Genomic DNA, 21,897 nt, shown 5'->3' on the forward strand with positions numbered 1-21,897 from the left:
CATCGTGTTGGATTTGGTAGATAAGTCATTAAAGTGATTTTTAGTTTTCTAATTGGAGCCTTGAGGCAAATATTTGTCCTGGGCTGTTGGGGAGGTTTTTGTAGGTGCAATTCCAGCATGAGAAGCTGCTCAGTGAACCCTCTGCTTTTCCTGCCAAAAACTCCAGGCACTGCCAGCTGAACTGGTATTTTGTTTTATTAAGTGTCATTTCTACAAAACAAATGCACAAATTGTGAAAACTTAACAGTAAAAGAAACCGGATGTTTACAATGAACTGATGAGTTTAACAAACTCTTACCTTGTTTTTTTGTTTTTGTTTTTTTTTTTTTAATTTTCTCCATCTTGCACATAAAGCTGCTCTAGAAAAGGTCGATGGGCACATGGTAACAGTCACTAATACTGCACTAGGTCACAGCACGGGGGTGGGACTGTGGCACAGGGGCCTAGGACTTCTTCCAGATGGCTGTTATGTTCACACTGGTCAGCACAACCAGGTAGCTGAAGGCAGGGTCTGCCACCACGTTGTTCACCAGGATCTCGGGGGGCTGCTCCCCGTTCACCCGCAGCTCTGGCCACTTGAGGATCTGTGGGAGAGCAGAGGGGGTGGGGACGTGTCTGAGGGGCCCTGGGCACCCTCAGGCATGGGCTCTTCCCTCTCCTGAGGGCTGTGGGATGTTCCTAAAGGGCTTAGTGCACAGGGAGGGACAGCTGAGAACAGCTACACCTCGGTCCCAGAGGAACTGATAGGTGGCTTGGCAATGCACTTCCACAAAACCTGAGGAATCACAGAATTGCTGAGTTGGAAAAGACCTCCCAGAGCAGGGAGTGCAGCCTGTGACTGAGCAGCACCTTGTCACCCAGAGCAGAGCTCGGAGTGCCACCTCCAGGGATGGTGGCTCCCTGAATAACCCTTATAGGGAAGAAATAATGCAACACTGTGTGACTTCACACCTCTAATGCAGCTCCAGCGCAGTGGCTGAGAGCCTTTGCAGTGTTTGTGCTTGTCCTTTCAGAGGGACAGGCAAGGGAACAGTGCCTGCCCAGCTGTCTCCAGAGGGAAATGCTGGGCAGAAAAAGGGTGAGTGTGCATAGGGAAGCAGTGAGCCCTCTCCTGCCAGGGGATGTTCACTCTGGCTTCCCTCCCCTCCCTGGGGGATGTGCTGCCTGCACAGCTGTGCTTTTGTGTTCCTCTCCACTTTTTTAGGGCTGTTTTAGGAGGAGCTGCAGGGGGTGATGGATTTGCTTTGCAGCTCCTCATTCCTATCCCAGTGAATGGCCTTGGCCACGCTTTGGATATCGCTTTTAATGATTTGTGAGGGTCAGCTGTGGGAACAGAAGGCACGTTCTGGGATAAGCCTGCTCAGGAGAGTGGGACCAGCTGCCCTGGGGTGGAAGGGAGGCCCTGAGAGCACCTCAGCCCTACCTGTGTGGGAGAGATCCTCCGCTCCGAGCGCTTCCCCTTCGGAGAGCCCCAGGCCGTGGTGTAGCTGGAGAGGTTGTACATCCACACACTGCCCTTCTCATCCCCACAGAACACGTACTCCTTTGCTGTCAGAGCAGAAGAAAAAGCTGGGAAACCAGTGTGGAGCTGGGAGTCTGTTCTGCTGTAAAGGACAGCTGCAGGATCCCAATGGAGGGTGCCATATTTCAGCAAAATTCTCTTACTGGCACAAAAATATGATTCTACCTTGCTCTGAAAGAATTCATTTGAGGACAAACCAGCTATGTTTAGTGTAGAAAAGCTAGTGCTAAATGCTTTGGGATTTCTCCTGACTTTTTTTAGACTGGTTTTGGGAAGTGCTGACTGGATCAGGTTTATTTGTTCCTTGTCAGTCTCCAAACCCAGCTGCCCAGTGTGTGACATCGCTGCCCACAGATGCACTCAGCATCCCAGTGGCTCCACAGGGCCCAGCCCTGAGCTCTGTGCTTTGAAAACCTGTGCAAGAAAGACCCCTCAGCCTCAACTGTCCCCCTTTATCAGGGAGAAGGTGCAGCTGTAATTATTTATTACTGGGGTTATTTCCACCCAGCTGCACTGCAGGGGGAGAGCAAAGCTCTGAAATCCAAGCCTCTGCCTCCAGCTCCCATGGATCAAAGCAGAGCCATGGACAACTGGGCAAAGCATTTCCCAGGAAATGAGTGCTCCTACCTGGGCAGGTGCTAAGTGTCAGGTAGGACATGTCTGTTGTGGACCACTCCAGCTCAGCCAGAATAACTGCAGACATTGTCCGCTGGCATCCTTTTCCCTTGGCATCAAAAGACTTGCTCCAGCTCCACAAGTATATGCATCCTGGTTTGGAGCTCTTGGAAACTAGGGCAGAAAGGAAGGGAGAGGCTGTGGCAGCTGCTGGGAAGCAAAGTGCACTGAGACAGAGGTGGTCCATCCAGAATATGGGTTTCAAACCATGGGATCTGATCCAGCAGCAACTGTTTGCACCTGTTTTACCTTATTTCAGGATTATTGGAGCTTGCAGAGAGATTTTCAGTGCTATGCTTATGTTCCTGAGCTGTTGTTCAGAAAGAGCCAGCCCATGATGTGAAACCCACAGTTCCCCTGAAAAAAAATACTTGAGCCACCAGCCCTTGAGGAGAAAGAGACTCTCTCCCTTCCACATTGGCACTGTTTGGCCATGTGTGCTCTCAGGGATGTGTCCAGCTGATTTCTGGTCCCATCCAAGCATGGGTGTGCACTATAGGCCATATTTTTGGGAAAGACAAGTGACTCTGGAAGTCAACTCCATCCTGTGCAGCCCCCCAAAAGCTAAAGAGGCTGTCACACCCCTTTCAGCCCCTCTGCTTGTCATGCTGGCTTCACCCTGCACATGCTGAAGTGCCCCACTGTTTTTGGGATTGTGCTGTTGTGTTTATACTCACCAACAACATCATCATTGAGAAAAGCCAAACCATCAACCCTGTGAGATGTTGTCATGCTTTCCTCACCAGGAAACTGGAATATGGCTTCAAAAGGCCTAGAGCAGGGGGAAGGGTGAAATCAGCCAAGTCCTGAACAGCCAGCAGTGAAAGGGCACCTGGCTGCAGAACCCAGAAGGAAATCTGTCTGTTAGTGAGTCTCTTTCCAAGCTCAGGTGAATTCCCACTTGAATTTACACTTTTGGTCACCTGGGTTTAGTAGTACAGCAGAAGCCTGTTTGCTCAAGAGATTGCTGCACTCCATCTCTTTTGCAGGCATCAGGGTATTTGTCAGCAGGGCATGACTTTACTTGCTTCTTCCTCTTAACTTTCCCCTGAGCTCTCACAGGGCCCCAGTTTCCTGGGTTACCTTACATACCAGGAGCAGGGGAGGCCTCACTGTGACCCTGGAAATCGATCCAACAGTTTACACTCCGTTACACTACCTGGAGATGACACACCCTTAAGTTTTGGGGTATTGGATTACACTCCTGCCAGCCTTCCTGCAAAGCAGCCTGCAACACCTGCAGCTTTAATACAAGCTCTGAACAGTCCTTGAGCATCATGCTCCTGTTTTTTCTGGCCACTCTGGGAAGGGGAGGATGTTTTAAGTTTGGTAGGACGTGCTGCTTTTGCTCAGTTAGAAATCAAGCCTCTGCTAGGACTATCCCTTCTTGTTCTGGAAAGCAAATGCACACCCCCAACTTGTGGTTCTCACCTGCTTTTTTGTCCCTTATCCAGTTTTATATTCCAGGCAAAACAGCCATCTTCACAGCCTGCCAGCAGGTACTGCTCTGGGCAGGTGGGGACCAGGGCAATCCGTAGGGGGACAGAGGCGGTTTCCAGCACCAGCAGCTGGCTAAAAAAAAGCAGAGAACAAGCAGTTAAGTGGTGCTGTGACGTGATAGTTACAGGCTCTTGGGCTGGCCACATCTGATTTTTAAACCTTTACCTTGCTTTGAAATTGTAGTCACAGTCTGGAATCCCAATATCCCAGAGTGCAATTCGCTTGTCATAGGATGCAGCTGTGGGACACAGAACAGAAGCAGGTAGGGACACCACTGCTCATCTGGCTCTTCTCCTGCTAGCTGGCAATTCTGCCTGAGTCACAGCCACCCTCTAAGGCTCCAGAGAGCTCATTAAGGCACAGCAGCAGTCCCCAGGGCTCCTGGCCCAGTACTTCCCAGACACTGTTCACACATGCACAGTCAGTAGTTAGTGGTCTTATCCTGTGCTCTAAGAGGGGCAGATAAAACAGTTTGTTTCCTGGTGTCCATTACTGAGTTGTGGCTTCACAAGGTCTTTAGCTAGTGGCCCTCTGAGCTCGTTTCTGGTCAAGGCTTCTAGTGGAATCTAAAATATGAGCTCCAACCTCTACTCTCAGGCAGACATCACTTTATTGCACATAACCATATTGTGTTCACATCCACGGCAGCTCCCATTGGGAAAGTAAGGCACTCACAAAGGATGCCACCAAGCTTATACCCTGGAAGCAGAAGCAATTCTAACAGATTACTCTGAGTAACCTGGACCCTCATCAGATGGCAGCCCTCAAACTCAGAGTTTGTTGGTGTCCACTCCTCAGAAAAGATGCAAAGAATCTCCCTTAATTACTCTAAATTCTTCTATGAAATATAACGAGTCTTGCTGTCCACACCATTATATGGCTGTGCTCCTTATCCTTTCCTCTGCTTCTGCTTTTGGCACTCCTGAGCTTCTTGAAAAGTATCCCCTATTCTAAAAAAAAAAAAATCCACTTTCAATGGTTCATGTAGCACTTTAACCACTCCAGGATGTGGATAATTGTAGGCAAGAGAAACAATGTGCTGTGGGGTGCAGGTGTGGCCTGAATGGCTCTGTACCAGCTCAGGGTACAGCCTGACAATGCAGCTGCAATTTGTAACATGATGGTTCATTACCAGTCCATGAGCCACAGCCTCTGTGGGCCCTACTGTGTGTGGCAAAGCTCTCCTTGACATCAGGACCTGAATAGAAATCTGTCGAGGCATATACAACTCACATTAAAAAAATCCAAGTCAATTAAGCACATTGTTGGATAAAATGAAACCAAACAGCCCATAATAGGCTGCTGTGCTGGAGGAGAGCCCTGCCACTGCCTGGCTCCCAGCTGCCTGCTCTGCCATTCTTCTTACTCATCCCTGTGGAACAGATCCACTACTGAGCTTGTTTGTGGCTAATGTGTGTGTGACAGCCACCCTGAGAGCCACCAAGGGAGAAACAGGAGCTGCTGCACCTCAGCTAAAGAGGCAGGCTCTGGCTGAAACAAGCTGTTCCTGCCGGAGATTGCTGCCACAGGAGAGTAACAATGTTCTCTTCCTAGTGCCTGGCCATGCCTTTTGTTCCTGCGTCCCTGCTTGCCCTGGTGACAACTCCCCTTGTTAAGGAAGCCCTGACTTTCCACATAGATCTAAAACCAGGGATTCTGAAGCAGACTTACTGAAGAGGTGGGTCTCCTGGGTTGGGCTGAAGCAGACAGTAGCAATGGGCTTTTTGTGAGCCTTTATCTCTCCGTAGCAGAAGTCGGCTGCCACGTGGATCAGTTTGACAATGCCTCTCCTCCCTGCAGCTGCCAGGATGTTGTGAGCTTTCTTGCGGCTCTCGCCGATCACCATTGTGAGGGTTGTCCATGCAACGCTGAAGAACTCCTGAGACACAAGGAAAACAAGACTGGGGTGACAGAGAACAGACAACAGCCAGCAGGGTGGTGGCTGTTAGCTCAGAGAAAAGACAACTGTCACAAGTGCTACTCCGGTGAAATGACACAACTATTTAAGATGGAGCATCAAAACTCAAAACAGCTCTCAGAAGAACACAAACTACAGAAAGAGGGTGTTTATTTCTCTGTGCTGTCAAGCAGGTTCAGCAGCCAGACACACCTGCGTGAGGACTGGCAGGCTAATATCCTAAACTAATAAAAAATTAAACCCAAACCAGGCTAAAAGGATAAGCAAGCAATTTTTATTATCTATCTTCATCTTAACATCTCTACACACTAACACGTTCAGACTAACATCTCTCCACACTAACACTTTCTTTGTAATAAGTATTAACGCAGATTGTAATTATTACAGATATTCCCATTCAATGCTTACCCTTCCCACTTGCAACCCACCTCTGTAGCCACTTTATACTTTTTCAGCACAGTCCCTGTCTCACAATCAATCAGACAGACAGACTCCCCTCCACAGGTTGCCACGGTTCTGGAGGAGCTCACAATGGGATCTGAAAGAGGAAAATAATGGGTGAGAAGTTTCCCAGGTTCAGGGATAACACATGAAGACTGCAGCTTATCACTGTCTGGTGCTCTCCCAGTCTCCTGTTTTCAAAGTCAAAGGAGAAATATGTAAGCAAGTCTCTTCCTGACAATGGAGACTACAGCTTGAAGGAGCAGGGGTCTGAGGCATGGAGTCCGCTGGGATTCCAGAGCCAGGTGGTTCTGGGAATCCTGCAAACCTCTTTAAGAGCTCACCTTTCCTGGCTCCAGAGTCCAGCACTGGCTCGAAGACACAGGACCAGAGCTGCGTTTTAAAATCCTCGTGGCTGTTGCCTTTACTGTGACACTGAAGAAAATGCAATGGCTCTGCACTGACATCCTCCTACAATAAACCATCCACATTTAGAAAATTCATTCCCCTGACATGGTTTGCCTGTGATTGCCTTGACAGACCCCTCTGCTGAACACAGCAATCTGAGTTAAACTCAAGTACTTTTCAGCCCGTCTGTGCTATGGAGGAGAGACTGAGGTGCCACAGTGCTCCTAAAGCAGCAGGGAACTGTTTAGCAAAGATGTGCACAGCAGACCCCAGCAGAGAACCCCATTTCCTACAGCAGAGAAACCTGGAAAACCCTTTAGATCCCCACTGGCCCGAGCTGAGGGGGAAACACCTTTCCCCATGCAGCCCCTGAGTTGAGAGCAAGGCTTGCCAGTCCCATTTCTAAGCACAGCTTGTCAGTGCACCACCTCGGAGCGCTGGTCCATCCATCCCCCAGAGGGGATCCACTGGGGTCTCCCGGGGGCTTCCTCCTCTCCCTTGGTGCCTCTGAGAGATTTAAAACAATGACAAAAAAAACCAAACTAAAACTCACAATATATTTGGCCAACTATGAGCTCCAAGCTGTGCAGAGCTCTGAAGAAACCTGAAGGCAGCTCCTCCCACTCTAAACCAAGAGGCCCAAAGCCAGTCCCAAGGGTGCTGATGGACGTACCTTGCGCTTGGAGTTCTTCACGGGGGTCAAGGTAACCACGCTGCTGTCCTGCTCCTGGCTTATCTGTTCCCCAGTCATCTGGCTGGATCTTCTGTTGCTCTGCCCCTTGGGAAACTGCTCTCCATTCTTCTGTGTCCCTTCAGCTCCCTGCTCAGGGGTTGCCTCCTTGGCTGGTTGGTTTGATGTTCTTGGTTTATCAGGAGCTGGGTCATCCTCCACATGAGTGGATTTTCTGGGATTAACTGCAGCTTCCTCCTTGGTGTTTGCCTGGGTCTTGGACCTCTTCTTTCCAGGGCTTGATTTTGAATGATTTCTTTTCCTCTTGCTGGGTGTTACTGTGACCTGTAAGGCATGTTGTCATGTTGTCAGGTTCTGCAGAAGGTTTTTAGATTCCCTGAGATGTGCAGATAATTTGTAAGTTAAAGACATTAATTATTCAAGTGCAAGTATCCTCCCACGGTTATAGACTGGGTTCCAGGGATCAGACAGCTCAGAGCTGCAGGGTTGCTAGAGGCAGAAGCTAATGAAAGCCATGCAGCCAGCCTTCTTTTCGGCTCCCTTCCCCTGTCTCAGTTATTTGCAGTTTATATACGATGTGGAAAACCAAATCTGGCCTATGGACCACAGGCGTTCCGTCTGCAGCCATTTCTAAGCAGGCAAACACCAGCAGAGCCTGGCCAGGCATCAGCCCACGTCTCTAATTAAAACATCTCTTCCTAGAGGAGAGGTAGAGTGAGTAGGATTGCACTCATTAAATGTTTTTGGTCCCCTATGAGAATGGAAGCTCTCTGAGGGAGCAACTCCACCTTCACATTTCTGGGAAAGCTTCAATCTATCTGTAAAGAAGAATCCTGAGCTGTTGGATACAGCTGGAGCCTGAGACTGCCCCTGTGGTTGCCAAAGGGTCATCAATGTGAATTGACAAGAGCTGCTGAATTCCCAGGTAACAGAAAGAACATGGCTAATGTAACTGGAAAAATCACCTACCCGAGCCACATCTTCTGCAGCTTCACTGGGGCTTTCTGTGCTTTCTTCCTCATTGTCATCTGTCTTTTCCTCTGGTTCTGTATCAGAGTTTAACTCCAGACCTAGTGAGTGTGCCAGAAACTCTTCTGCAATCATTTTCACCTGAGAAGCAAATATGTGGATATGTTAAAAAAAAAAAAAAAGACTACGACAAAAAAGCCACAGCATGTCAAGCTCAGATGTGTCATGGCACAAAGAGCTGCTTTGCTGAGTTTTTAATATCTGCTCCCACTATTCTGTGTGAATTTCACAAGTGGTGGAGTCCCCAGCTGACATTACATGACCCAAGAACTTCACTTTGTCATGGGCATTCAGAGTACACAGCTGTGGAAACAACAGCACAGCAACAAAACAAGACAAAGGAGAGATGGAAGTCTCAATTGTATGTATGAACAAACAAATAAAACAAATGTTACAAACTAAATGGTGTCTTTCCCCGCTGGGAGCAGCTACATTTCCGTCATTGTCTTTACTCTTTGATCAAGAATACAAGTTACTATTAAACTAATTTGCAAATAATTAAGTATTAAGGATATTGCAGTCTGATTAAGTAGTACAAGTATCATTGTTGCTTATGAATTAAAAAATAATATTTAATGACAACCATTTCAACTTGGTGCACATTTAGTCCTGGTAGCTGCTTAACAAAGCAGTGAAAAAGAGAAAAATTGCATCACTTGTCAGCAGGAGCACCCAAATCCATGGAGTGTTTTAATGCAGTCCATGCAGAAGCAGGAGCAGGGTCCTTGCCTGGAGAACAGGAGGGGGCTGGGATGTGACCTACCCGCCAGCGGGTGAACTCGCTGAGTGAGCTGGGCCCGTACACCACATTGGTCTCTACTGACTTCAGGAACTTTTTCTTGATGGACTTCGCCTGCTCAGCTGTGTATTTCTCAGGGAGTTGGTCACTGAAGAATTTTTTCCAGTGAGCAGTAACCTAGGCAGAAAGACTGAGTTTATTCAACAGAAAAGCACAAGAGAACTTGTGAAAGCATTTAAGAAGTGACCAACCCTGAGTGCTGCACCCTATGTGATAGCACCACTTTAATTTATTTATTCATGTTCAAATGACCACTTCAGCTAAGGAGAAAGTCAGTTCCTCTGTACCAAGCTGGAGTGAGTGTGGCTAAGCAGACACTGTCAGCATGGACCCATTTAGAGAGATACCTGGATTCCAAAAGGCTGCTGACCTACAAGATGCTCACCTGCCAGCACAGATTCCCACTGCAGTTTCTGGTGGGCAGTAACATCCATCAGCATTTGGACACAACAGACATTTTTACATTGAGACACAGGACTAAGAACTGGGCAGGAAGGTACAAATCACATCAGGGAAAGGCATCGGGGCACAGACATCACAGAAAGAACAGCACAGGGTAGTGTTTGATGTCTTATTAAACAGCCAGCCATGATCAGCTGTCTGGGACAAAAGGCTGAGCAGCTCTCAGAGACCCTTTCAGGTTCACAGATTTTATGCAGACAACACTCAGCACAACTCATTCCAGTTTTCAGTATCTGAGTTTTCTCCCACTGTTACACAGAATGAATTAAGAAGATCAATTAACTAGAATACAAATGGTAAGAGCAGTAATACACGAAAACAACCAGCCAATCAAACTTTTTCATAATTGAACAATAATTTTGCTCACAATCACAATGATGCCTTGTGGGGACAATCTGTCAGGAGCTAAACTGTGTAGACAAATGAGTGAAAAGAGAGTTCTAAACATTTGCAACTGAAGAAAAAAGAACAAATCCTTATTCCTGGTGAATGCTGGAAAAAGCAGGATTATCCAGAGCCTGGTTTTGTTCTTCCCATTCCTCGGGCCTGGACAGTAACTTAAATTAGACAGGGAGGTGTTTGCAGTTGTTCTGGCAGCACCAGGCTTCTCCCATTCCTGAATGATGATCAGAGCAACCTGAAAAACTACAGGATCAGACACAGACCTCGTTGGCCCTGCTCCTGTCACTTAAACCAAAGGCAAATTGCCTGCACAGAACAGGCAGAGCAGATGCCAGCAGTGACCAGAGACAGCAGCTGTAAGACATTTCCTAAGTGGCCTTTCTGCAGGTTGGGCTCAGATCATACCACAAGTATTGCAAACCACTTGAAGCTTGTTTGCAGTTCTGTCACTACACTGAGCATTTAGTTATTTTTGAGGTGTTTAGAGGTTAAGGAAATATCCCACATCTTACCTTGCTGGTGAGCTTATGGCTGTTGACACGCCTCACATGGTTGGCCAGTTTGGTTATGTCCTTGCCATTGAGCAGACGAAGATTTTGCAAAAGAAACATGACTTTATAGTCATCATTGAGCTAGAAAGAAAAAACACTGCAGTTATAAAATCTGTACATGTGGTACTCGCTTTACCTTTAGTCCTTGATTAAAATACAGCCTATATAAGAATGATATATTTAGTAAGGGAAAGCCATTTCATAAAATCTCCTCAGGATTTTTAACTTGAATTTCACATTTTATGTGTGAATTAGTGTTCTCTATGAGTTGGGATCTTAAACTGCAGAGAGAGTTGCCCAGCCCTCAGGCAGTGCTAACATCCAGCACAAGGTGGGGGCTGTGTAACTGCTCTTCTGCTGGGCCTGAGTGCAAGGCTGGGAGCTCTGTTCATATCCTTGAACTCTAACACGAGGGAAGGCCTGTCCTGCCTCCAGTCAAGGAATTCCAGCAGGAACTCCTTGGGTCAGATAGTTCACCATACAGCCACACACATACTGCCAGTGTGCCACAGCAAATATGCATGTGGGGATGGTGAGTGGCTGATGCCAGTTTATAGCACAAGTAAAATCAGTTTTGGATGTTTGACTTGTACAGTCAGCAGATCCTCCTGGGAGAAGTCAAGACCTAAACTGGACTCATCACCAAGTTTAAGCCCTCATCTGAGGATCCAGCCTGCCTCTCCAGAGCAAGAGGGCACTAAAACTAACACAGATATTAGGATATTAAGAAACTAGCATTAGATATTAGGAAAAAAACTCTTTACTGTGGGGGTGGTGATGCACTGGCTGGCACAGGTGCACAGAGAAGCTGTAGCTGCCCCATCCCTGGGAGTGTTTAAGACCAGATTGGATGGGGTTCTGAGCAACCTGCTCTAATGGAAGGTGTCCCTGCCCATGGCAGGGGGTGGAGCAAGATGAGCATTAAGGTCCCTTCCAATCCAAACCATTCTGTGTTTCTGTAAGGACATCTCTACACAGTCATTCCTGTATTTTACACTAGCAGAAGCATAAGGTACTGTGCCTGATAAGCCACTTTGTCCTAGAGAACCAGGCCCCAGATCTTAATATCTGAGTGGTTTTGGGCAAGTCAGTTCTGCAGATTGAGAAATAGTGGCACAAAGTGGTTAAATGTCACACAGAGGCTGGCTGCTTTCTCAAACGCCCTAGCACTTGCTGCCCAAGAACAATATGTAAGAACTTTGCACAATTGCTGTTTGTTTGCCTCTCTGTTGAATGTAAGGAGGGGGGTAACTCACTGTCAAATACACATTGTTCTCGTAGGTCAGCTCCTCGAGCAGAGGGAACTGTTTCAGAGCAGTTACATCTTCCAGCTTGTTATTGTTGCAGTTCAGGACACGCAGATCAGGGAGGGTTAGGCTGTTGGGAAATTTGTCCAGTAAATTATCAGAGAGATCAAGTTTCTGCAGGTGCCTCAGGCGGGAAAACAAGCGCGGGTCTAAATCTGCAGTCTTCAATTGCAGCTTGGACAGGCTGAAAACAAAACAAAAAACCCCCCATGAATGCTGATTTCATAGCATAGACAGTCACACCTGGTGGCATCTCAGTCCAACACAACTCACTGGGTACAACTGACCCAACCTACTTTTTCTGGTGTGTTGGTTTTTTTAGGGTTAACTTGACTATCTGTTGAGTTATCACTTCTTTACAATGGAAGCACCATTTTGTTAGTTTTTAAAATTTTTATAAAGATTAAATAAATAAAAAGTGTTTTAATTTTTTTTATTCTATTATTAATCTCAATAAATAGTAAAACACAAGAGATATAAAATTTGACACCTTTCTATCAAAAACTAACTTATTTCTTAGTTACAATACTTTATACATGTTTTTCAGCCTATCAACTTTCTATAAAGTTTTAAGAATTCCTTTCAAATCCATTTCCTACACTGGTGGCAGCATTCTGGATTGTGAGCACGCTGTGGGATAGCTGATGTGCCTGAGCTAACAGCCACCATCTGAGACTCAGGTCTGGCAAAGCACAATTAACCTGCAATTCAGATAATCTAGGGGTAACTGAGCTGGCTGGGAGCAGTAAATCACCAGAAAAGTTCTTATTTTATAGGCAAAAATTACTACACCTCTAAAAGGTTTGGTATTTTATTCCTGTGCAATGTTGATTCAACAGGACAAGCTGTAGCAATTCAAGACACTACACCCTCCATAGAATGCACCACATTTACTATTTCACAGTTCATGCCAAGTGTAGAGTGTGTCCCCAAATAATCTGGCTGTTTTCAAAGAACTAACTTGACCAAAAAAAAAAAAAAGTGTTTTTTGCATTTATTTTACAGTGAATTTTGCTGCAAAAGCTTCCAATGGTAAATGTAGAGATTGACCTAATAAATCCCAAGACTGCCACCAAAACAGAAGAACTTTGTCCTGAAAGATGAAGTGGTACAATATTGGTGAGAGGAAAAGAAATATCCCTTCTCTGTAAGAAAGTGAAAACTGTGTAATATAAGCAGGGTTATTTATATTTGGTTAGATCATTTAGGTGAGCTCCAAAGGGAGCTTCCAGTCCTGGCAGCCAACATCTCTTGAGGGCACAAGCTTGATTTCCTTTAACAAACAGAATCTCTTTCTCTAATGACCAGTTACAAAAATAAGCTTCTAGATATTAATGAAGTGTGAATAAATGAGATGAATAAATCCAGAAAGCAAGATCCTGTCTCCTTCACTTGCCATCTCAGAAGTGTAACCAGCCACTCAGAGCTGGTAAGAAAGGCTAAGGACAATCCAGCTGGCTGCAGAGCTGTGACTGTGGTGTCCTTTTGGGGAAAAAACTCAATGGTGTTCCCCAAACAGACTTTCTGAAACACATCACAGTACCAAGCTGCATGGAGAAAGCCACACTCCAAAAATCCACAGCTTCAAACATCTCCTCACCCTCTGTTATCCAGATTACTGCAGCTGATAGTCCTCAGAGAAACATGTGAGTTTCTCACTAAAAATAATTACTTTAGCACAAGGCAAATGGAAAGAAGTAACTTTAAGAGTACATGTGAAACCCAAACCCCCCTGACATCAGCAACAAAAACAACAAAGGTGTCAGCCACAAACTGACCAGCTGAGCCACTTGAATTGACCAGCTCTGTGTTAAACACTTGGAAGGACACATATTTGCAATGAGCTCTGTTAAGGACCTGAGTGACAAAACTGATTTTAGTGGCTTTTAAGTGATTCAGAGTTTATTTGTATTATTTGTTTGAGGTAGAAAGATTACTGGATATAGAAGAGATGGAAACTGATGGATGGAGAGGGAAATGGAGGGGAAATAATGCCAAAAATACTTTAAAAACCCTCTGAAATCCATGCTGTAAGATTCTCTTATTCACATTAAGCAATTGCTAGCAAAGATGCAAGGGCTTTGGGAGTAGGGATGATACCTTGGGGGCTAGGAAATCAGGATCCAGCCTTGAGCATACAATAGAAATGGCAATAAAAGGTGACACCTGCCAATAACTTCTTTAGTGAATGCAGTGCCACCACTGCTCACTGATCCTGCACTGGGAATGCCCTCTCAGCTCTGTGCTTTGAAACTCTCTCTTTTTTAAGTAAAAAAATGTTTAGGGGAAGAAAGACATACAGATAAAAAGACATTGCCAGGTTGAATTAATCTGGAATTTTCCATGGGCCTGTCTGCACTTACTTCAGTGTCTCGATCTTTCGGAGCCTCGTAGATCTTGGAACTGCTCTTTCCAAAAGAAGTTCTGTAGTAATTTTTGACATTTTTAACCTCCACCTCTCTGCTGGAACCACTAATCAGTCAGATGTAGGATGTCTTCTGGTTACCTTCCTGATAAAACAAATGGGAATTAGAGGAAATGCTTTCAACAGCTCCGAGGGAGGGGGGAAAATTGGTATGAGGTTATCTACTGTTTTTGCTGCTGTGTTGGAAGTCACCTTTTTTATTTGGTTGAAATGAACATGGCAAAGGCTATTATTAGATTGGGCACAGGCTCCCAGCACACTAATCCAATCCATCTCCAAAACAACAGGGATACATCCCGGGGCTGTTGGAGTGACAGACCTGCTGCAGGTGAAAGCTGTCCATGAGTGATGGCACTCAGGACCAGGACAGCATCACAGGTACCTGTTTGTGCCTCTCCCGGGCTCTGCTCCAGGAATTCCAACACTCTTTCAAACAAAAAGAGTCAATACACCTGCTGTGAATGGTTTTTTCCCAAGAAAGTGACACTGAGCTCACTGGCCTGAACAGACTCTTGCCTGATGACTTCTGAATTCCCAAAAATTTTGGAAAACTGAATTAACCAGCAGAAATTCAAAGACACACCTATCAAGGACAAAAAAAATTAACAGTTCTCTGTCTTGTTGGTGATTAACTGATGTTTCAGTAGACACACACACACACGGAGGGATATGCTGATATTTGGAATAACAGCGCTGACAGGGCCAAAAGAGCTGCACAAAATGACTGGACCAGGCCTGCCCACTCCTCCTGACACAGATTCCAAGAGAGGGGAATAAAAGAGAACAGAGCTCCAAGGCCAGGCTCACTCCTGTCATTCTGTGTTAGATCAGTGCTGCCTAAATGCCACTCCAGCACATCGTGAGGGGCACACGGGGCACTGAGCTGTCCTTGGCTTTGGTTTCAGCAGCACCACACACCTCCAGCACCTGCAACATTGTGTGATGAGCAACGGGGAACTACAATATTGTATACACTGAAATACTGTATACAAGCACAGAGAGCTGAACTGAAAACCAGATTAAACAGCAGCTGTTTGGGATTTGATCCTTCAAACAACAGAGTTCTCCCTGAGAGTCAAACCACGGGGTCAGGCTTGTCCAACCAAACCTCCCTCAGATCCTGTGTCTACAATAGAATTGTGATACCAGTGACTGGACATTGCCATCACCCTCTCTTTGGCACACTGAGCCCCCAGAGCCGGCTGTGCCAGGGCAGCACAGTGACACCCAGAGCCGGCTGTGCCAGGGCAGCACAGTGACAGCCAGAGCCGGCTGTGCCGGGGCAGCACAGTGATACCCAGAGCCGGCTGTGCCGGGGCAGCACAATGACACCCAGAGCCGGCTGTGCCAGGACAGTAGTGACACCCAGAGCCGGCTGTGCCTGGGCAGCATAGTGACACCCAGAGCCGGCTGTGCCAGGGTAGCACAGTGACACCCAGAGCCGGCTGTGCCAGGACAGTAGTGACACCCAGAGCCGGCTGTGCCGGGGCAGCACAGTGACACCCAGAGCCGGCTGTGCCGGGGCAGCACAGTGACACCCAGAGCCGGCTGTGCCGGGGTAGCACAGTGACACCCAGAGCCGGCTGTGCCGGGGCAGCACAGGGACACCCAGAGCCGGCTGTGCCAGGACAGCAGTGACACCCAGAGCCAGCTGTGCCAGGACAGTAGTGACACCCAGAGCCGGCTGTGCCAGGGCAGCAGTGACACCCAGAGCCGGCTGTGCCGGGGCAGCACAGTGACACCCAGAGCCGGCTGTGCCAGGGCAGCACAATGACACCCAGAGCCGGCTGTGCCAGGGCAGCAGTGACACCCAGAGCCGGCTGTGCCAGGGCAGCAGTGACACCCAGAGCCGGCTGTGCCAGCAGAGCCGGCTGTGCCGGGGCAGCACAGTGACACCCAGAGCCGGCTGTGCCAGCAGAGCCGGCTGTGCCGGGGCAGCACAGTGACACCCAGAGCCGGCTGTGCCAGGGCAGCACAGTGACACCCAGAGCCGGCTGTGCCAGGACAGCAGTGACACCCAGAGCCGGCTGTGCCAGGGTAGCACAGTGACACCCAGAGCCGGCTGTGCTGGGGCAGCAGTGACACCCAGAGCCAGCTGTGCCAGGACAGTAGTGACGCCCAGAGCCAGCTGTGCCGGGGCAGCACAGTGACACCCAGAGCCGGCTGTGCCAGGGCAGCACAGTGACACCCAGAGCCGGCTGTGCCGGGGCAGGGGCCGCAGGGAAGGCCGCACACGGCGTGTCCCATCCCGCACACCGCGGTGATGCTGCGGAGGGCCGTTCGGGTACCGCGGGGCTACTGAACGCCGGGGTTATTCCCCGGGATCAGGCCGCTCCTGCCCCACCGCAGCTCTGGGGATGGAGCCCCGCAGCCGGGCATCCCCTGGCCGGACCGTGCCCGCCTGGAGCTGCCCCGCACCGCCCGGGACGCCATGCCGCCATGGTGACAAGGCCACGGATGCCGGGGCTGTCCGCACACGCCGCGGCGGCCTCCGGGCCGCGGGATATTATCGGCTGCGGGCGCAGGCCGCGGCTCCGCCCGTGGGCAGGGCCGGCCCGGTCCGGGCGGGGCAGGCGCGGTCCCGGCCCGTCACCGCCGCCTCCGGACTCCGAGCACCGCGAGGGGCCGGCGCCGGCCGCGGCCTGAGGCGCCCTCGCGGGGCGTGCGCCGCGCCTACAACTCCCAGCGTCCCCCGCGGCGCCGAACAGCAGCGCGGAGCTCTGGCGCGACGCGGGGGCTGCTGGGAGCGCGAGTCCACCCGCACCCCCCTCTTCCACCCCCGCTGCCCGGCCGCGCGGCCTGCGCCCAGCCCCGCTGCCCTCACCTGGAGCGGCCGGGGAGGAGGAAGAGGAGCCGGGGAGGAAGGAAGGGCGGGAGGAGCAGCGGGACGGGGCGGCCGCGTCCTCGGGATGCAGGCGGCGGGCGGAGCGGCGGGCTGCGGCTGCAAGGGGATCCGCTCCTGCCTGCTCTGCGAGGGGCCCGCGGCGGCCGCTCCGCCCCCGCAGGTACCGGGGAGGGGGCGGGCGGCGGGGCGGGGCGGGGCGGCGGGCGGAGGAACCGGGGCGGCGGGGCGGGACCCCCGTGCCCGGAGCGGGGCCGGGACGCCGGGGTCGCACGGCAGGGACAAGGCGGAGCCCCGCCGGTACCGTGAATTGTTGGCCTCAATAAGGCGCGGAAGCCCAGCGGGAGCTCACCTGAGCCTCGCGTGTTACGTTCGCGTTCATTTGTTACGGCTCAGCCTTGCGGCCCGCGCGATTTTCGTCAACTTTCTTCATTCGGCATTTATCGCTACGACAAACCGTATCTCTGCAGCAATGCCCACCATTAATCTCCTTATACCTGTGGCCCTGAGCATCATCGGTTCTTCCCTGCCTTTCCAGGATAAAGACATCACTAGGGGAAAAAAAGTGGCTTCAAGCAAGCAGCACGTTGATGCTGCAGCTGGAAAAAAAAAGAAAAAGAAAGAGCAGGGAAGAGCTGTTTCCCCAAAACCATCTGTAAAATTTATCTTTTCTGCAAGAATACCGTACAGTTTTCATGCTGCACTAGCAAGGTTGCAGGGGTAAATAATGGAAATATCTTATTGCTTTCTTTGTCCTTTTCCATTGAAATTTCCACAGGGAGAAGATAATTTCACTTACTGTCCAGCAACAGGCCTAGCTAAAGGAAATGAGCACTCGGAATTTGCTGGCTGGGCATTTCCCTTTCCAGGGGTGTTCCTGGTGGAGGAGTTCATTAGTGAAGATGAAGAGTGTGAGATAGTGGAACTGATGGATCGAGATGACTGGAAACCATCACAGTCTGGCCGAAAGAAACAGGTTGGACTTTGAAAGCACAACAGATCTTAGATACCTCTGGAAAAGGAAAGCTGTTTTCAGTTAAAAGCCAAAATATTGAGATGCTTCATTAAGTGTTTTCCTTTGAAAGCTTTTCCTGAATCAATGTCAAGAATTACCTGTAATTAAAATCAACTTCTTGCAAAAACTCATGATAGTTATAACATAACAGAATTTGATGGTGTGTGTTCAAGCATTAAAGTTCACACAATCTCCAAGGGAAAGAGGTGGGTGTTCAGATTTGGTTTTACTTTATAAATCCAGAGAGATTAATGTAGATTCACTGAGTCCTTTTGCAACCTGGCAACCAGGTCACTGGAAAGAGATGAGAACAGAACTCTGCAGGAACAGCCTCTCCAAAAAGACTTGGCCTAGATTTTTCCTTTACACTAGCTTTTCCCTCCCTCTTCTTTTCCAACAGGACTATGGGCCCAAAGTGAACTTCAAGAAACAAAGGCTGAAAGCTGGCAGCTTTACCGGCTTGCCAAGTTTCAGCAGGAAGATTGTGGCACAGATGAAGGCCTGTGCTCTGCTCAGTGGTTTCTTACCTGTGGAACAGTGTAACCTGGACTACAGACCAGAGAGGGGCTCTGCCATTGACCCCCACTTTGATGACTGGTGGCTCTGGGGGGAGCGTCTGGTCAGCCTGAACCTGCTCTCCAAAACTGTGCTCTCCATGTCCTGCGATTCAGAGGACACCATCCAATTATTTCCCGTTTCCAGGAAGGAGGAATTAAGTCCCACTTCGCCCTTCATGCAGACATCAGCGTGCAGAAATTCAGGAGAAGAGGGAACCAAGTGCTTTTTGTCGCCAAGGCTGGTTCCGGGGAAGGAGGTGAGTGTGGCCATCCTCTTACCGCAGAGGTCGCTGGTGGTGCTGCACGGGGACGCCCGCTACAAGTGGAAGCACGGCATCCACCGCAGGCACATCGAGCACCGCCGCGTCTGCATCACCTTCAGGGAGCTCTCGGCCGAGTTCAGCGCCGGGGGGAGGCACGAGGAACAGGGCAAAGAACTGCTACAGATCGCTCTTTCCTTTCAAGGGAGACCCGTGTGACCATTTTGTTGGGAGAGGTGTAAAATGAGGTATGGGATTTGTATGACAAGGTTTATTTCTGAGGTGGGCGTAAGGAATCAGGTGTGTGCAGAGATAAGCTCAATAAAATGAAGATTTAACAAACAAGTAAAAGGGGTGAGCTTCAAAATCTCCTGGGCAATGGCAGTTTTTAAGGCAAAGTCAGAAATGAGAGAGGTTGCAGTCATTATCTGTGTTCTAACAAAAAACCAAACAACCAGTTCCTAAACACTTAAAAGAACCCAAGAAAGTTAGAAATACCAAACAGAGTATCAAACAGCCCTTGGCACAGATTTTAAGCTTTCCTGCCCCATACTTAATACTGTCAGACTGGTTTGAATATTGCATCCAGCCCTGGGGGTACAACTATCCCCTCACCCACCTCAGACAGGTCCTGTAGAGACCAGGTCTCAGGGGAGGAAGGTAAGCAGGTGTCTCTCCACAGACAGTACAAAACACTGAGAACTAATTAAAGCAATTATTCTTTGCTGAAGATTCATGCTCTAAAAATGAGGATTAATCATAAATTCCATGTGTGACCCATATCTTCTGGGGCCAAAGAGCAGCATTTGCAGAGGGCCAGTGCTGACTCTTCGAGCTTGGACAGAGATCAGACCAAAGGCCTGCACAGCCTGTGTTATTTTCTGATCATTTGTCATCTCTGAACCCTGCTGTCAGCTCTCAGTAGCAAGAGTCTGATTTTGGGAATTAGCTGGGCAACAGACTGCAACCCTGGCAGCTATCATTTATTTTCCTGGCACCCCCAGCAGTCAGGTTTGAATCATGCCTCGTACCTAAGATTCAAGTAGTCATTTGCAGCAGAAGCTGATCTGAGGCCATCTGTCTGCTCTGAACAAACTTCTGTGCTCTTGAAAATGAAGTTGTGCTGTGGAAGAAGCGTGATCCTTTCATAAACACAGTGCTGCCATGGCAGCCCTTCAGCACGATCTCACCTGCAGCAGCAAACAGCACCGTGCCACCAGCAGGCAGTGCTGCCTGCCTTTGGTTGGCAGGGAAAGGGACAGACAGATCTCTGCACTGCTGTGCTCTGCCCCAGAAGTGCTTCCTGTGCACAGGATTCACTGCACAGTGAAGCACTCCTGCCACGGGCACTGCCCTCTGCTCTTCTGCAGGGCAGGGAGTTCTTCACCCAGGAATCAGATGGGTCAAACAGGGTATTTTTTTATCAGCTTAAAGCCAACAGATAAAAGCAGAGAGAGCCCTTTGTGGGCTGCAACAAGCCAGGTTCAGTTAGTGCTAATTCCAGCAGGGACCTACTAGCAGGGCTCCCATGGGCAGTCCCAAACTCCAAACCTCCATCCAGGTGGGCTGGTGAGTGTCCTGAAGGAGCTCCAGCAGCAGTTCCAGCCGTCACAGCACATCCCCTCTGATGGACCCTCTTCACTGCAAAAACAGACATACAACAGGCAGGCCACACCTGCTCACAGCGAGCTCTGTCCCAGGAAATTCCTCATAGGCTGCAAGTGGAAGAGGGTAGATCTAGATTAGGTATTTGCAAGAAATTCTTCCCTGGGAGGGTGGGGAGGCCCTGGCACAGGTTGCCCAGAGAAGCTGTGGCTGCTCCTGGATCCCTGGGAGTGTCCAAGGCCAGCTTGGAGCAACCTGGTCTCATGGAATGTGTCCCTGCCCATGGCAGAGGGTGGGAACTGCATGATCACTGAAGTCCCTTCCAACCCAACCCAAAAGCAGTGTGTGAGTGTGCTGAGAGCAGCAATTCCTCACTTTTCCTGCAGCCTGGCATCCACAGGCTCAGCCTGGGAGTGGAACATCCCCAGGACAGCACCTGGAGCTGCTGCTGGCCAGAGGGGCTTTGATCAAGCAGGAGGAGGAGCCTGCCAGCCTGGCACAGACAACACAGGGTGGAACCCTAGCAGGGGCTGTCACAGAGAGCAAACCCAGCACCCGGATCCTCCTCCCAAGCCTCTCCAAGGATCTGCTCTCTGCTCACCACACTGCAGCAGTCAAGTGTTGCCATTAATGCTTGGCCCGAATTTCCAGTGCTCCAATTTTACATTTATCTTGTGCTCTCAGGCTGCTAAAACACTTTCTGCGTGCATCCCGGCTGCTCCATTCTCTCCACAGTGAAAGCAGATGATGGATTCTGATGAATCAGATTGCCACAATAACTTACAGAGTGTTAGTTCATCTTGTGCTCTGCATTTGCTGGCTGAATTTTTCTGCCTTGATTGAACTGTACAGGAAGATGCTGTTCTTGCCAGAAGATTCCAGCTCTTCCTAGCTGATATCTTAAATGTGAAAATATGCAAATAATTAAATACTGAGCCAAAAAGTGAGGACTTTTTCTTGGTGTTTTTGAATTCTAGAACTTAATCTAGTCACTACACAGGCACTGCTGTGTCAGTCTTTTGACATTGTTCACCTGTTAAACAGCCTCTTGGGTATCATCCTTAGATCAAAATGCAATTGCACATCCATCCGTTCAGTATTACTCCTTAAAACTTTATGTACATTTTCTCCTAAAAAGCCAGAAAACCAACAAAGAAAAAAAAACCAGCCAGAAAATCCTGTTTTGCAGTGTTACAAAACATTAACAATTTACTGTCAAGTACCATAGAAATCTGAGAAAGGTATGAAGATGTTTTAATCTTAATGGGCTCTTAAAAGTAATTTTGTGCACTAAGCTGATATTATTAACAGAAGACAAACTTTAATGGTCTTCCTGTTACAGGAGTTTCTTGTCTCCCTAAACTTCTTGTAAAACTGGTGCCAAGACCCAGACCCTCATTAAAAGGAAGTGCATCTAATTGCTATCTCCCTATGCACTGCAAAAGGAGAATGATTATATCTGACCAAACTTTTTTGAAAAAAGGCAGA

The 21,897-nt window shown here is 48.8% G+C and overlaps 2 protein-coding genes across 2 annotated transcripts; one reads left to right on the forward strand and one right to left on the reverse strand.

Moving 5' to 3' along the window:
* Positions 1 to 177: 177 nt before the first annotated feature.
* LRWD1 (leucine rich repeats and WD repeat domain containing 1) lies at positions 178 to 17,100 on the reverse strand. The gene is made up of 16 exons (XM_077787493.2): positions 16,955 to 17,100; positions 14,069 to 14,215; positions 11,655 to 11,889; positions 10,360 to 10,479; positions 8,948 to 9,100; positions 8,125 to 8,265; positions 7,138 to 7,479; positions 6,401 to 6,527; positions 6,044 to 6,153; positions 5,369 to 5,576; positions 3,863 to 3,935; positions 3,629 to 3,769; positions 2,875 to 2,969; positions 2,150 to 2,311; positions 1,424 to 1,548; positions 178 to 584 (listed from the first exon to the last, which is right to left on the reverse strand). The coding sequence occupies exons 2-16, from the start codon at positions 14,146 to 14,148 to the stop codon at positions 444 to 446; spliced, it is 2,253 nt and encodes a 750-aa protein (XP_077643619.2). The 5' UTR covers positions 14,149 to 14,215; positions 16,955 to 17,100; the 3' UTR covers positions 178 to 443.
* On the forward strand, positions 17,003 to 21,356 carry ALKBH4 (alkB homolog 4, lysine demethylase). The gene is made up of 3 exons (XM_021551012.4): positions 17,003 to 17,135; positions 17,751 to 17,948; positions 18,388 to 21,356. Exons 1-3 carry the CDS (start codon positions 17,040 to 17,042, stop codon positions 19,021 to 19,023), a joined length of 930 nt encoding a protein of 309 aa, XP_021406687.3. The 5' UTR covers positions 17,003 to 17,039; the 3' UTR covers positions 19,024 to 21,356.
* The last annotated feature ends 541 nt before the right edge of the window (positions 21,357 to 21,897 follow it).

This window comes from Lonchura striata, chromosome 19 (assembly GCF_050655825.1).
Source record: "Lonchura striata isolate lonStrDom1 chromosome 19, ASM5065582v1, whole genome shotgun sequence".
NCBI lineage: Eukaryota > Metazoa > Chordata > Aves > Passeriformes > Estrildidae > Lonchura > Lonchura striata.